General features: G+C 44.9%; 1 protein-coding gene across 10 annotated transcripts in view; it reads left to right on the forward strand.

Moving 5' to 3' along the window:
* GSE1 (Gse1 coiled-coil protein) overlaps nucleotides 1-16,174 on the forward strand; it is a 432,608-nt gene that overhangs the window by 413,802 nt on the left and 2,632 nt on the right. For all 10 annotated transcript variants that reach the window (XM_079988700.1, XM_079988694.1, XM_079988696.1 and 7 more), the window contains 6 exons: nucleotides 277-604; nucleotides 6,366-6,958; nucleotides 9,585-9,697; nucleotides 10,861-11,131; nucleotides 12,232-12,339; nucleotides 14,567-14,941. In XM_079988700.1, coding sequence (XP_079844826.1) covers nucleotides 277-604; nucleotides 6,366-6,958; nucleotides 9,585-9,697; nucleotides 10,861-11,131; nucleotides 12,232-12,339; nucleotides 14,567-14,941 — 1,788 coding nt within the window. The remainder of the gene's footprint in view (nucleotides 1-276; nucleotides 605-6,365; nucleotides 6,959-9,584; nucleotides 9,698-10,860; nucleotides 11,132-12,231; nucleotides 12,340-14,566; nucleotides 14,942-16,174) is intronic.

Consider the following 16,174-nt stretch of genomic DNA (forward strand, 5'->3'; position numbering starts at 1 on the left):
GTCTACAACTGTGAATTCACCTGGATCTGCTGGATGTAGCTCGCATGTCCTGCCTCTTTCTGTACTGTGGGCCCTGGCATGATGCAGTGGCCTGTTGGGACACTGAGGTGCTGCTGACCTGTCACACTGTTCTTCCCTAAGATCATTTGTCCCACCACAGTTGTGGACCACCATAGGCACAAATGCTACATACCCCCAAGTATCCTACTGCCACCTCAGACAGCATTCCAAGGCTAAGGGGACCCTATTTGCATGCTGCCTTTTTCCCCCTTACAGAGAAGCCCAAAGACTCTTCTGCTATCCAGACCCCCAAGCCAGTCCAGCATCCTTTGCACTCGTCGTCTGCCTCGCACCATCCCGTGCCCAGCCTCATTTCCAACCACAGCATCTTCCCCCTGCCTGGCAGCAGCACAGCCACAGCACTCCTCATCCAGCGCACCAATGAGGAAGAGAAGTGGCTGGCGCGGCAGCGACGGCTACGGCAAGAGAAAGAAGACCGCCAGTCCCAAGTGTCGGAGTTCCGGCAGCAAGTTCTGGAGCAGCATTTGGATATTGGGCGCCCGCCCGGCCAGATGGAGGCCGAGCACCGGCCAGAGAACCCCAGGTAAGGCTTTGCTTCTTGAGTGGCCTCTCTGCTAGTGGAAGCCTCTTGGATCCTACTGGCTGGCTACTCTCTGTTTGCATCTGGCTTGCGGGGCAGAGGAGATCTGAAAGCGCCCAAATCTTTCTCAGGAGTGGCAGCCCACCTGGAAGGGGTTGGTGTCTCAGAAGGGTAAGCAAAGATCCAGAGCCTTCATCTGGCTCCACTATGTTTGGATTTCAACAGGCAGGAGCTAATGCCATCTGACAGCTGCTTGGAAGCTTTTGCAGAATGAGCCTGGTGGCCTCCATCCAACCGACTGTGACCAGGTGTCACTAAGGCAGTTGTCACTAATTGCTGCCATCGCTGGCAGATGGAGGGAGCAGGGAGCTGAGTCTTGGAGGCCTCTAGATACGAATGGGCTGCAGCGTCGCTGGCACCGCTGCTTCTTGGCCCTCCCAATGTACGACCCAGGAGGGGGGTGGGAGAGTCCAAGGTTGGCTTTGAGAGCCTCATTTGCCTGCTTGGCCAAGAGCAAAATGATTGCTCTTGAACAAGGCAGGAGTCCCTCCGGCCACACGGTTTGTGCATGTTTTTGACTGTGGACCAGGAGCCCGCACTCCAGCCAAGGCAACAACTTGCTTCCTGCCAGATCAGCTTCAGAGTCCCTCCGTCTCAGTCCTGGGCATGGTGTGATGAGTAGCAAATTCCAAGTGGGAATTGGGGAGCAAAAGCACAGCTGTTTGAAGAGAGAAAGTCTCTCTGTCGCTACTGCTGCCGGCTCCCTCTTGCCTCTGGGTGGATTGATATCTCCCTTCTCGCTCTATTGCCAAACGCTTACTTAAGCATCACTGACTCGACTCATCCCTTTGGCTCTGCTGCTGGATCCCATTGTTGGTTTCGGGTATCAAGGGGATTAGAGGAGCTAATCAGGTATAAGAAGGAGTGGATTGCTGGTCTGCACTTCAGTGTCAAATTCTCATTTCATCATCCTCTTCTGCAATGGTTCAGCAGAGCTACACACAGAGCAAGGTCACCTCTAATGCGTACAGTGAGAAGGGCCTTGGGCTGTTTGCTTCAAAAGCCACAATCCAGGGGCTGCTAATCCGCTGCGCCTGGATAATGGCAATGGGTGCCATGGAAGCTACAGCCATAGGCAAGTTGTTGTTACAGGGCCATTGCTGATCAACAGAAAGAGACGTTGTCTCATTCTTTCTGGTTAACTAGAGAGTGTCTGCACCACTCCCAATTTGATATTTTTAAGGATGTGTTTTTAGGACGGGTTTTTAAGAGTAAGAATCTATTGGCTTTTGTTTTTTATAAATTGTTTTTCTTAAAAAAATCTTGTTGCTCTAGTGAATTATATTCTGCTTGTATATTATGTGCCACTTTGAGTGCTACTTTGACAGCAGAAATGCCATATGGGAGGGGATTTTATCCAATGGTAGTCCTACTCAAAGTAGACTCATTGACATTAATGGCAAGACTAGACCCATTAATTTCAGTGGGTTTATTCTGAGTAAAACGTAGTTTGATACAACCCTGTGTGTGCATACAGAAAAACACATTTATTTAAAAGCACTTACATAGCAATTCGTATTTCAAAAATATCCAAGCAGTGTATAATCTAACAAAACACTGAAATGTTAAAACAAAAGCACAAACTAAAACCAGTAAAATACCAATATTAAAAGCCATAAAAGCATACAAAAGCAAAACAGAAATTGAGAAAATTCAAACATTTAAAACAATCTTTTGGGTCAGATAAAGCCTGGGCAAAAAGGTAAGTCTTCAGGAGACATCTGCAGCAACAGACTGCTGCTGCTTCACATATGGCAAAGGAAAGAGTATCATCCATGCACACACACAAATACACACACACACACACACACACACACACACACACACACATATCCAGGAGCTTAGTTGTGGATAGTAACACCAGCATCTTTCTCCAGGTTCCCCAACCTTAAATTGTGTCCTTTGCAAACACTGATGCCCAAGACTTCTCCGGCTCCTCAGCAGTCAGATTACAGATTGAGGCAGCACTCTGAACTTGATGCTCCGCTGCACGGGGCCCTGGTGCTCTGGAGTGGAAAACTGTTAAATGCACAGCTTCAGCACATGCAATATTTATCCTTCTAACAGTTTTAGCCCTTTTACTAGTTATTTAAGAAGGATTTCATGGTGTCATTCCCTTTCTGCCACTAGAGCGTAAGGCTTTTTTGTGGCATCTTTGCACATTCTGAACTTCAGAGCTTGTGTGAATGTGTAAGTAACTAAGAGCAGAGTTATTGGTCTGGGTAGTGACAAACAGACACACTTACTGCCCCTGTCATCATCATCAGTTTATTTGCATTTCTGTTTTCCATAGTAAACTATGCTCAAAGCAATGTGATCCCAATAAAACAATGCATAAAATACACACAGGTCCTAGTTTATGAACACAATGCATTCCTTGGAAATTATTTGTTAGGCGAGTGTTTGCGTAACCTGTCAACAATTTCCATTCACATAACAAGTTGATTCTTTCCATTAATCCGTATGGGGGAAATTCTAATGCGTCCTCAGTCACAGAATTTGTCATGCACACCTGTATAGTGAGGTTTGGGTACTAAGTCCTTGTGTTCAGATAAGTGAACATAGCGAGTGTTTGTAAAGTGGGACTTGTGTGTAATGCTTCAAGATAATTCACTAGCTATTTATAGGATATATCAGCAAAAGTTAAAAAGTAATAGAAACAACATTTCAGTAGGCTGGAATAAACCTTATTAGTATACAGCAAAATTACAGCAATATTACAGCTGTAATATTACAGCAATATTAAGTGATAATAATGATTCAAACTAATATTTCATATTAAAGCATAACAATAGGAAAGTAAAATCTCAAAGCAGCAAAACTAGTATATCTTTTCCAGAGTCAATGTTCTTCCCAGCAAGAGCCCTTGAACAAGATCCCTGCCCTCCAGGCTAGGCAAGGCCACCATAGAGAAGCTGGGAGCTGGGTCTTGACAGAATTTGTATACATATCACCCCATCCTCAGCAACTGGGTAGGGAAGGGGAAGAAGTTGCAAGGAGGTTCCTGCACTGAGCTGGGGCTGGACTAGATGGACTGCAGGGTGACTTCCAGCTCTCAGATCCTTTTATCCTTCGAGTAGCATGATAGCTGTATCAAACTTGAATGTTCAGAAGTTAGCAGCAGTTGCCAGGGAACAACCACAAGAGAAGGTTGTTGCCACTGTGTCCAGCTTGTGGGCTTCCCGGAGGCATCTGGTTGGTCACTGTGGGAAGCAGGATGTTGGACCAGATAGACTTTTGATCTAATCCAACACGTCTGTCCTTGTGTTAGCAGGTGACAGCGAAAAGGGCCCGGGGCCATTATGCTTAATGATCACTGGGTATCTGAGCATTTCAGAGTCAAGGTTCACTTTCCGATGTTTCAACCACATTCCCCAGTACAACTGCAATCGTAACGGATGCTTGCTAGCTGTGGGCATGGCAATGAATTGTTCATCTTTTCCAGCAACAGAATGTTGGGTTTGGATGCTGGGATAAATATAATCACAACAAAATCAGTAGATTATGCTTAAAAACACACATTTTATTGCCATTATGTGACCCACATTGTCTCACTGTTTGTAGCAGACGTCCTAAAGTTTGCAACCTCCAACTTTTGAGTCTCAAGTACACGGCAGCTGAGTTTTTGGATACCCAGCTGAGCTATTCAGGAGAAAATTGGCTCAGTTAACCAAAACGGTTTTAGGATGCATCAGACCAATCAAATGTCATTGGCTGAGAAACGTCTCTCCACAAATCAAACTCAGGGAGAAATAGGGGTATGCATGTATGAAGCGAGATGAGCGCTGTACCCCATAGTCCCCTTTGACTGGGCTTAACTGTCCAAGGGTCATTTACCTTTACCTTTTACCTGCATGTGACAGGAGGCACTGATTTTAACTTCTATGGTACGCCCCCCAAGCCCTACAGGATCTGGCAGTGCTGACAATATTCCCATTAACCAAAAGTCGTGTAACTTTAATCCATGCACTTCTTTGTAGATCTAATACATTTTGGGGGAACCGTATCCTCTCCCTCCTTAATTGAGCACATATTTACAGATGGAATTTCCAAATCCTACTCAGCAATACAGGCAACTGATAACAGTGGCTGGTGCCCACTGGGACTAGCAAGGCAGAGAGACCAGAGCCAGTGATGGGCAGAGCCAACTAACTCTAGTTTTGTCCCTATCCTCTTCCTTCCTGCTGAGTTCTACAAGGAGCATCACTGAAACTAAGGAGGAGGAAGCTGACAGGCAGGCCAGGGCTGGTTGGGGGCAGAGGCTGGTGGAGCACTGCCCTGCTCAGCCTAACGGAACAGCCTCCACTGCTGAGTAAGTGGCCTTGACAAAGTCATTGCCCATTGATGAAGTCTTGGATTCTCAGTGAGGGTGGCAGATCAGTTAGAATAACAAAGAATAATGAGAAATGAGCGCAGATGCGTTGACAAGGTGTTTGTGTGCGTGTGCGTTTTTTGTGTTTCCTCTTACCTAGTTTCTGCTGCAGCTAGTCCAGAAACCACTAGGTGTCACCCCAGTCCCAGCCTCCCAAAGATACAGATGTGTATGCACGTACATATTCCCAGCCAAACTGCCCTCCAGTGATAGCTTTATATAAGAAATCTGATGCTCCAGGTTGGCCCTTCTGCTTTTGCAGCTCACTGCACAGGCCTTGTTCAGTTATAACAGAGGGTGGACTATATCCCAGTGTGGAAACTGGGCTGTGTAATATCTCAGAATGACATACTGCAAGCAGGCACAAGACAACTCTTCCTGTCAGTCTGTCAGTCACTTTATTTACAAACTACTCTCCTGCACACATTATACTCAGCAGTTCATAACAAAGCACTGACAAAACTACAAACACAAAAATAAATGCAAATTAACTGCCATAGGAATTAGCAGTAGATTCAATGTCCATCACTCACATTAGAGAGGGTTCCATGAAGAACAGCTGTCATTTTTCTGACCACTGATCCTTCTGCTACATACCAAGATGACACTTGGGCCACATCTGCCCCATGCATCTAAAGCCCTCTTAGAGCGCAATCACAGCTTCTCCCAAAGAATCCTGGGAACTGTAGTTTGCTAAGGGTGCTGAGAGTTAAAGTAAAGGTAAAGGGACCCCTGACCATTAGGGCCAGTCGTGACTGACTCTGGGGTTGCGCACTCATCTCGCTCTATAGGCCAAGGGAGCCGGCGTACAGCTTCCGGGTCATGTGGCCAGCATGACTAAGCCGCTTCTGGCAAACCAGAGCAGCACACAGAAACACCGTTTACCTTCCTGCCAGAGCAGTACCTATTTATCTACTTGCATTTTGACGTGCTTTCGAACTGCTAGGTTGGCAGGAGCAGGGACCGAACAACGGGAGCTCACCCCGTCGCGGGGATTTGAACCGCCGACCTTCTGATCAGCAAGTCCTAGGCTCTGTGGTTTAACCCACAGCGCCACCCGCGTCCCTATTGTGAGACTGGTTTAACAATCAATACCAGGGAGTTCTGGGGATTGTAGCTCTGTGAGAGGAAGAGGGAATCTCCTAACAACTTTCCCCATCAATGAACTGCAGCTCCCAGGATTCCTTGGGGCAGAGTCATGACTGCTAAAGTGGCAAAGTAATGCTCTAAATGTACGGTGCAGATGTGGCCTTAGTCACAGTGAAAAGCACTTATTTGTAGAACTTACCTTGCATGCTTTGTTAATTAATTGTACCTCTATTCTTTTTGCAGATCGGGACCAAACCGCCCTGAACCAAGTAGTCGAGACCAACCACAGCATTTTGGAGGCCCCCCTCCGCTTATCTCTCCTAAGCCTCAGCACCATCCTGTCCCCACTTCCCTCTGGAACCCTGTCTCCTTGATGGATACTTCGGAGGCACGAAGAATACAGGAAAGCCACCCTCTCCCAAGCCACAGCACCCAGTATGAGTCAAGTCGGCAAGCCATCCCCCTTGTGAAGGTCGAGCGGGTGTACTGTCCAGAGAAACTCGAGGAAGGGGCTAGGAAAAGAGAAGCCCTGGAGAAGTTCCAGCCTCCTCGGGACCCTGGCGGGGCAGAGCATAGTGGCTTTTCCCATGGGCCCTTCTTAGCAGAACTGGAAAAGTCCACACAGACCATATTGAACCAGCAGAGGGCCTCCCTCTCACAGGGTGGGCAGTTGGTTGACATGAGCTTGAACGCCAAGCCAGGCTCACCCTATCGGCATCCATTACCCAGAAGCCATGACCCCATGTATGTTTACGACGAGTTCTTGCAACAGCACCGGAAGCTGGTCAGCAAGCTGGACCTGGAGGAGAAAAGGCGGAGAGAAGCCCAGGAGAAAGGTCAGTGCACAGACCCTTTGTGGAAGGGCCTACAATACATCCAGCACTCCGGAATGCCTCCCCTCCAGGTCTTGTTCCTGGAAAAGGGAAGGCTGCACAGGGTTTTTAAATGACTTCAGTTTTGGAAGTAGAAGTCTCAGTCATCCTCAGGAAAACAGGAAACACAGGAAGCTGCCTTATATTGAGTTGGACCCTTGGTCCATCTAGTCCAGTGTTATATATGTACTAACTGGCAGCAGTTCTGCAGGTTTTCAGGCAGGGACTCATTCCAGCTTTACCTGGAGCTGGTGCCAGGGATTGAATTGGGGACCTTCTGCATACAAGATAGTTGCTGTACCACTCAGCTAAGGCCCATCTTCTGCAGCTTTCTTACAGAGAGCACTAAATATCGTAACTGCAGAAAAGCAAAGGGAGGTGCTTAGAACGGTTAAGAGGCCACACACCCCTCGTGGGCTCTCAGGTGAAGGAAGTCTCGGCCAAAGAGTCCCTACAGCAGAGCTGTATGGTTTGGTTAGTACCAAGGAACTTGTGTGAAAAAGAAAAAGGTGTCCCTCCTTCAGATTTGATGTTTTTCCTTGTGCCAGGCTAGGGGCGGGGGGCATGGAGAGAAGCTCACAGCCAGTGTGTGCTTTGGTAGTAGGGACCCTGCTATCCTCCAGGTGTCATCCTTTGTAGCCAGGTGTGGACTTGGCAGGGGCACTTTTTTTTAAAAAAACACTTTTATGTTGTTATTTTAAAAAGCAGCACAGCACTGCAAACTTTGGTTGCTCAAGGCTTTTTTAGCAGGCATACAAAAATTCCTAAAAGTGGATTCAAGAACACATTTTCCTCATTGTGCTGACTTTCCAGTTCCTATTTGGAGACATGTCCAAACAGTAGGTTCAGTCACTCCTTGTCTAACACCTTGCTGTAAGCATTGTGTCACTACTGATTGATTATAAGAATGTAATACTTAGTATAATAGTAATATTTAAGTGGTTTTCTGCTAGAGATTAGTAATATAATCTCTAGTAATCCAATCTAAATCCCACACCTGTCAGAATGCATCAAGAGATCCACTTCCATTTGGATCCTATTGTGTGGTGTCCGGAAAAAGCACCCTGTTCAAATTGTCCTCCTGATTGAGAAACCAGGAAGAGCAAATACTGAATACACCAGAATTTAGGAAGAGATCCACTGAAGCCGGATTAAAGTGTGCTGCTGCCTGAAGGATGAGTAAAAGGCTGTATCTGAGACTGAGATATTCTACCCCTTGATTTGCATAAAGCTTTTCTAGTAGGCAAGATGCCTCATTTGTCCCAAATTAAAAGCATGGCTTGAATTTGTAATGTCTAGAAGGAAGACTGTAATGTTCATGGAAAACCAGCCTTTTTAGGGTTTTATCAAAGCCCCGGTAGCTTGGATCACATATCAGAAATGGATTGACCCTCTAACATGGCAGGCTGCTTCCTTTCTCCCCATCCACTTTGCCTGCCTTGAGCACACTGTCCAAGTTGCTCCATAAATCCTGCCTCCAGTTAATAAATGATGAACTGAGACTAATAAAGCAGCTTTAAATATTAATCTGGAATGTAAAACCAGAGTGGGATTAGCAAACAGGAAAAAAGCAAGGCACTTAGTTGGGAAAGGTGAGTTTGGCACACAGGGTCTGCAATTTCCATTGTGTGATGTTACTGTTTTCTACTTGTAGCTGCTCACATCCCTTTGGGCATAAGTAAGCTTGTTCTCTCTGCTTTCTAAATGCCTCCTTCTTCTTTGGCTGCCCCATTAACCTATGCCAGCTAGCATCATGGTTAGCTGCTGTGCCACAGGGAGCATGTGATGGTGGCATGCCAGAGCATTAACAGTGGCTGCTCCTGCAATACACAGATGCGCTCACTGCAAAGACTGGGAAGCATGAAGGACTGAATCTAGGAATCTGGCATACAAGCTTGTTCAGTACCGGGAAGAGTCCTCGCCTGATCATTAGCACCCCACCATGTTCATCTGCCTAGCACCTCCTGGTTGCCACATGCACACAAGGCAACCAGGCTTCTCACTGTTTAGCAGGTGCTTCAGAGCACCAGGGCATTCACAGCCAACTGCCTCCTTTTATGGGCACAGCAGCCATACATCCAAGGGACCACAGCACAGTCATTGCATTGCACAAGCAGCTGGCTTCCACCTGCCTACCTTCTGAGCTTTTCATTTCCTTTTTTCTGGTCAAATTTTATCTTGTTTTGTATAACTGCGTTTTTTGCAGGAGGCAGAATACACACAAACCTCGGTAGGATTCTGTGCCTGTTTTCCCCAGACATGTATCTGTACAGGAGGCTGATATCTTTCCAGAATCAGAGGCCCAGAGAACATAGTCTGTTGCCCTTGCTATAACATTATCTGGCTCTGCCTGCACACTCAGAACAGTGATGACAATTCATTCAGCTGCTCCTGAGAACAACCTACTAGGATTCAAACAGCCCTCATGGTCGGGCCCAGTTTTTATTCTAAAGCATATTCCATTATAGACTAGATTGTGTCTCTTAGCCACAGGAAAACAAAAACAAAACAAGGTCATGATGATGCTAGGTAAAAGATTTGCAGCTTCCTGCAACCTTCAAGTTGGCCTTCTCTGCTTTATTATGTACAGGTTACTACTATGATCTGGACGACTCTTACGATGAGAGCGATGAAGAGGAAGTGCGAGCCCACCTGCGATGTGTTGCAGAGCAACCCCCATTAAAGTTGGACACCTCCTCTGAGGTAAGCCCCACCTCTTACTTCACATAATGCTATGGACAAATTCTGGTCCATAATGATTTGCAAGAGTTGACAAGTCTAGCTGCACCAGGTAAGATCACTTGCTAACCTAAAACCAAGAACTGAACTTTGCTAACATCACACTATTATCTGTCTTTTAGAGCAAATATGCTTCAGTTGAAAAGTGGGAGTCTGTGACGTTCCAAATAGAAATGATTTGTTCAATATCTCAGGGCAAATTCCAATCAGTGCCACAGATCCCAAGTTCTTGCAAGTGGCACTTTCTCCCTACCCCCAACTGTATGTATTTTTCCAGGCTGAGGATTGAATGCTGATCTCAGCCTGGAAAAGTTCCTAGAGTTGAAGGAGGAAGTAAAAAAGAGTGACTCTCTTCCCACTTCCTCCTTCAACTCTATGGATGCTTCAGTCACTGCCTTCTGAGTCACAAGAGGGAAGAGCACAGAGTAAAGAGCCAGCAGGAGTAGGTAGGCTCAAATGCAGTTTATCACTTTTTTTTATTAAAGAGGTAGCTACTGCACACCCTTCCTACCCACCTTCCCTATAAATGGGCACTGGTATACTGTATTATCTCTTTTTAAAAATTCAAAGCACATTTTCATTTGCATGTTTTGGCAGAAAGAGGATTTTAAAAACAACAACAAATGGTTGTCTAGTGCTCTGTTTGTGTGAATGGGTGGGTGTTTTGTATGTGAGGGGAGAGAGAGAGAGAGAGAGAGAGAAGTGGCAGTAATGGACGTCTCAACTACCCTCACCCACTCTTATTACTCCACAAGGAATGCAGCCCTCAAGTTCAAAAAGTCTGCCCACCCATAAGTGAAGCACAAGCACATTCTACCTATTTTTTCCTTTTCCTTTTTCTTCTTCTTTTTTTGGCTGTCTGAATATTGTCAAGTATTTAGATAGGCCATTGATAACTTACCTTCTTTTCTATGCAGTTGGCATACTGTAAGGAATTAGGCAGTTAGGTGTTTCTCTTGAAAAGAGAATCCTTTACTGAGCAATGCAGACTTCCTGTGGTTTCTTTAAACAAAATGATAGCACATACTTCACCTTAGAACTAATATCATGGAAACACCGGTTGATGTATACCTTTAAGCAAGAGAAACCATCTGAATGAGCATCCCTCCTTTGTTACGCTCTTCCAGAAACTGGAGTTCCTACAGCTTTTTGGACTGACCACCCAACAACAGAAGGAGGAGCTGCTGACTCAAAAGCGGAGGAAACGGCGGAGAATGTTGCGAGAGAGGAGCCCCTCGCCACCTAGCGTCCAGAATAAACGACAGACACCCTCTCCTCGTTTTGTGCTCTCAACACGTTACAGCCCTGATGAAATGAACAACAGCCCAAACTTTGAGGAGAAGAAGAGATTCCTTACCACCTTCAATTTAACCCACATCACTGCTGAGAAACGGAAAGGTGAGTATTGGTTTGTGGGAAGATGGGTAGAAGATCTTCCAGGGTGTGAGGGAAGTTTAAGTGGGTCTGGTAAGTTCAAAGGCCATACAGAGGAGCATCTCAGTTCTGTACCTCCTGGAATCTGTTGAACAAACTGCAGTCTGCAATCCAGTGTCCAAGGAATGCAGAAAAAATCATGCACTTTTGTGTCAACTTGTATATGAGGGTCAAGCGTCATGTGAAATGGCCTCTTGGAAATTGGACTGTAGGCCACTTGAATTCTCAAAGCCTCATCTTCCAGAAGCAACCCACATTACAACTAAAGGAAAACTGTGGATCTGGCCTTTGTCTAGTGCCAAAACCTGCTGCTGCCCTGCAGTTGTTACACGGCATTGTCTTAAGAAAGAGAGAACAGCCTGGTAGTATTGGTGTAGCATTGTGATGAACAGCATGGGCTAGGGACTACCAAAAAGTATCTTCAGATCTCAGCTTAACCTTAAACTCAGTACTCTGATGCTTAACAGCATATGGGCAGCTGGTACAAGCTTTTGAGTTCAAGGCCCTTAACAAATTAGGTCCAGGCTATCTTAAGGACTGCCTGATCCCTTATATCCCTACCCAGTCACTGAACTCTTGTGGGGTGTCTCTGTTAGTGTTCCCCCATGGCGCAGATGCATGGCTTGTAACTATTAGAAGCCATGCATTCACTTTTGTGGATCCAAGCCTGTGGAAATCCCTTCTAACTGAAATTAGACAGGCATCTTCCTTGCTGAAATGTCAGGCACATGACTTAGGCTTTCTTGGTCCAGCAGGCATTTTAAGGTAGTGTTTAGTTTTTGCAATGAATTTCTATTGTTTTATTTTCCGCGAAGGTTATTTTTATGTGCACCCCATAGAAATGCTAATGATTAAGCGGTTTATGTGTCTTAAATTAGAAAAAAATACAATAAAATACAGATCTTTATAGCACAGTTGTGAGGATTTTCTTATTAAGAGCCAAGAGCAAAAAACGAACAGCCTTTACTAACCAGGAGTGGAGAGCTGCTCTCTGGGACTGCCCTGCCTCTTTCATTTTGCCTCTGAGCAAAAGCTAGTTTTGCTCACTGCTTCTCATCTTTCAGATACAGAGAAGCTGGTGGAGATGTTCCATGCCATGAAACAGAAAAGTGCCTCCACAGCAGTATCAGTGAAAACCTCCCCACGGGACAGTCCTAGTAGCGTCCAACCTGGTAAGTGGCTATAAATGGCAACTGTGTGACAGCAAGGGATTGATGCCTTCTTGGCTGGGGCTTCTTGAAGCTGAAAGATGTCCCAGTGGACTTGATTATCCTTGTCTGTGACTTTCTGCTAGGGTAAACCAGGCAGATTAAGTCCAGGGAGACGTTTTGAGTGCCCGATTACAGGAGTGTTGTTTGTCTGCCAAAACAGAACATGTGGTGTGCTTCCAAGAACTGGATCTGCAACACAAAACCAGTACACATTTACTCAAAAGTAAGCCCCACTGATTTCAATGAGGCTTACTTCTAAGTATGTATAAAATGAGTTGCAGCTGCCGCCAGACTTTACAGAAACCTCAAAGGGAGGGGTGGGAGTGCCCCTTGTGTCTCATTATCTCCAACTGCTTCTTAAATAACCCAACAATAGGCACATGCCAGAAGCTGCAAGCTCAGGAGGGCTGGGTTGCATGTAACTTCCTACACTGCTCACACAGTTTTGGTGGGAGGTATTTGCATATTTTATTTTATTTTATTTTATTTTATTTTTTATTTAAAAGCATTTTTAAACCATTTAATATTTCAAAAATCTCTAAGGAGTGTAAGCTATTTACAGTGTAAAAATATCCATTAAAACAAAATACAACTTAAAACTAATAAGAAAGTATAAAATGCCAATTTCGTCACTGCCCTATTGTTTTGTGTAGGGTGGCAGAGTGTAATTTCTAAGTGAATGTACAGAGCTCTACAAGGTTGTTCAGGGCTTTACAGAGGTTGTGTGCTACCCCACACCCCCCATCTCTGCCAAGCAGTAGGAAGATTCCAGGGAGTTGCAGGCACTCGCCTAGGGTTGTGTTTCCATTGGGAAATCAAGGCACAAGAAGACTAGTGTCTTTAAGAAATGTTTTATTTTACACATATTTACACCTAAAGCCTTCAGTGGAGGGGTTCCCTCACTGTGAGAAGTGAAGTTACAGGGAAATGGGCACAGGACCTTCTCGGCAGTGGCACCCTCCCTGTGGAATGCTCTCCCATCAGATGTAAAGGAGATAAATAACCATACAACTTATAAAAGACATCTGAAGGCAGCCCTGTATTGGGAAGTTTTTAATGTTTGGTGTTTTATTATGTTTTTGTGTGTGCTGGAAGCCATCAAGGGTGACTGGGGAATAAATAAAACTTATTAATAATAATTTATTACTATACCCAAAGAGCATCTCCATGGCTCCTCTGATAGCTACAGCAAGCTTGGGTCCAAAGCAGCAGCCAGTCATGGCTCCCAGCCTGTTGATGCAACCTCCTCCAGCCAGTGCTTCATGGAGTTCTTCCCAACTTCCTTCTTCTTGTTGCACACCTTGCAAAACCAACAAAAAAACCCCTCTCCTTCCATCTGTTCACCCACCCACCCTTCCCCAGACCTGTTTTCGTTTTTTTTTACAGGACACATTTTTCCTGTGTGATGTCACACTTCCTGTAACCTCCCCCTCCCAACACTGTTATTTCTTTTGCTAACACACAGCTGCAGGTGGAGGGGCAAGGACAGCACCTGCATGGTCAATTGTTCTTTAATTGCCTGGCACTTAATTCTCCTCCTAATCGCATTCAGCCTGTAATTTAAATCTAATGTCTGGCATCTTCCCTTCATACTTCAAAAAATCAGCTAAATTCTACCCCTTTATTCATTTCCAACATTTACTAACTAGCAGTTCTGAGTGCCCTTGCACCCCCAAACTTTGTTACCCCAGATCTGTAACAACATGTCAACCGCACATTAGCATGCTTCCTCAAATGAGGCAGCTTATTTGTGCACACAGATTTGCTTGCCTTGAGCAAAGTTGTTGTTTCCTCCCATGTTCAAAGAGACTTATAGCTACCTCAAGGTAAATTTTGCAGTATTCTTGCAGCAGAGCAACCAAGGGATAACATGTCAGCTGAGTACAAGTCCCAATTTACACTTGACAATATGTCATCAAAGGCATTGTAAGAGGTCTTTGGAAGCGTCTGCTATTATTTTAGGAAAGAAACAAATACTCACCCAAGTTATGCATCCCAACTGAAGCAGTGTTTCTGTTCTATTTCTTTATGCCAGAGAATTAACAGTAGCTCCACAGAGTGCAAAATGGTAATTTGTTTTTCAGAACCCTTTTGTTCAGTCACGGAACTCTTGACAAAGGGAATTTATATCGAAGCAGCACTGTGGCTGCCCCGAGTGACTTTGTTTGTTTTTCTTTCTTTCCCAAAGAGCCACAAGTACAGCAAACTGCTGTGGATTCAGAGAAACCAGTCAGCATTGCTGCTGCTTCGCTGCCAGACTCTCAGAAGACAGCTGAGCCCAGCAGAATGGAACAGCTGCGACCGCATGAGTTTCCAAGGTCCAAGGAGCCGGCTCCTATCTCTGCAGAGAAGCCTAAGTTGAGTGATGGGCACATGGCCAAGAAAAGCCTGAGCATCCTTAACTATGTCCGAGGTTCTTTGCCGAAGGACATCCCTGTGCCGTTATCACACAGTATGAATGGGAAGAACAAGCCATGGGAGCCCTTTATAGCCGAGGAGTTTGCACATCAATTCCACGAGTCTGTGCTGCAGTCCACACAGAAAGCGTTGCAGAAACACAAAGGTAATGACAACTTGTAGGAGGCAAGTAGTGCCAACATCCTGCCAGAGATATATGTGATTGAGTGATAAGGGAAATGCACAGGACTTTTGGCTTATGAGGGTCAGTTTTTGAGCCCAGTTTGGGATTGGTTTCCTTGCTGCTTGCATAATTCAAGTTTTGGATATGCAGATTTTACATGGATTCATTTTAGATGACTCTACACAACCCAGTTTCAATGTTTAGTAAAGCCATTGTGGGGATAGTTGCTTGAAGTATGATCAATGCATAGTGCATTCCAAATAGGGGAAAAAATAGTGATCATTATGGGGAATAGAATCACTGGAGTGCCTGGTATAGATTTCAACCCAATTCATACTTGGAACAAAGTTGTATGCCCACATAAAACTGTTTACAGACATTTAATATTTTCGGTATTATCATTTGCTTCTCTTGCTAGAATAGCCTGAATGTTTTTCAGTAGGCAGTAGTAAATATGATAACTTCATGAAATACAGCTCACATAGTGAAAAGCTCATTAATTTCAGTGGACAGAAGTGCAGAATATAAAGTTGTTACAGTGTGTTGGCAGCAGCTGTTAGTCAAAAGCGAAATAAAAAAAATTAAGGCAGCCAATAGGAGACACCAATTCAGCAGCTGAAGGTATGGGCCATAAATGTTTTCACTGACTAGGTCTGAGAGATAGTAAAATCCCCTGAAAACGTCTCTTGTACTGAATACAGAGCATTAATCTTGGTGACATACCTTTCCTCTGAGATAACATCTTGAGTAGAAATTGTTAAAACTGTTAATGTCCCTTTCAGCAGTCCTATTTTGAAAGAGGTGGTGGGATATTTCTTGGGCACTTGATTTAAGCTTGGCCATCTGAACTCTTAAATTCTTTTCTACGTCTGACTGCTCTGTGACCTTGACAAGTCTTTTGGTCCTTCCCCCTCCCCAGAATTCCTCAATGGTTTCCCTTTTTATTTCCTTTACACTTCCCCTGAGTGTGTGTGGACTCCATCATTTGGGTCTTGCTTTTAATAGTTCCTTGTGGGTGATACTTGTAATTGTAGTTGGAACTTATTCTGCACAAATATTGGAGCAAGTTGCAAGGATGGGTTAATGTGATATGGAAGAGCTTGATGCAAAAGAGAATTTGCTTTCCCTAGCAGTATATGTGTCTAGGCTTCTTCATTTGCTTTAGCTTAACTTATCTTCCACTGTGGGTGCAGGTGCTTACAACCACCTGGATCT

The sequence above is a fragment of the Podarcis cretensis genome (assembly GCF_951804945.1).
Source record: "Podarcis cretensis genome assembly, chromosome: 8".
Taxonomy (NCBI): domain Eukaryota; kingdom Metazoa; phylum Chordata; class Lepidosauria; order Squamata; family Lacertidae; genus Podarcis; species Podarcis cretensis.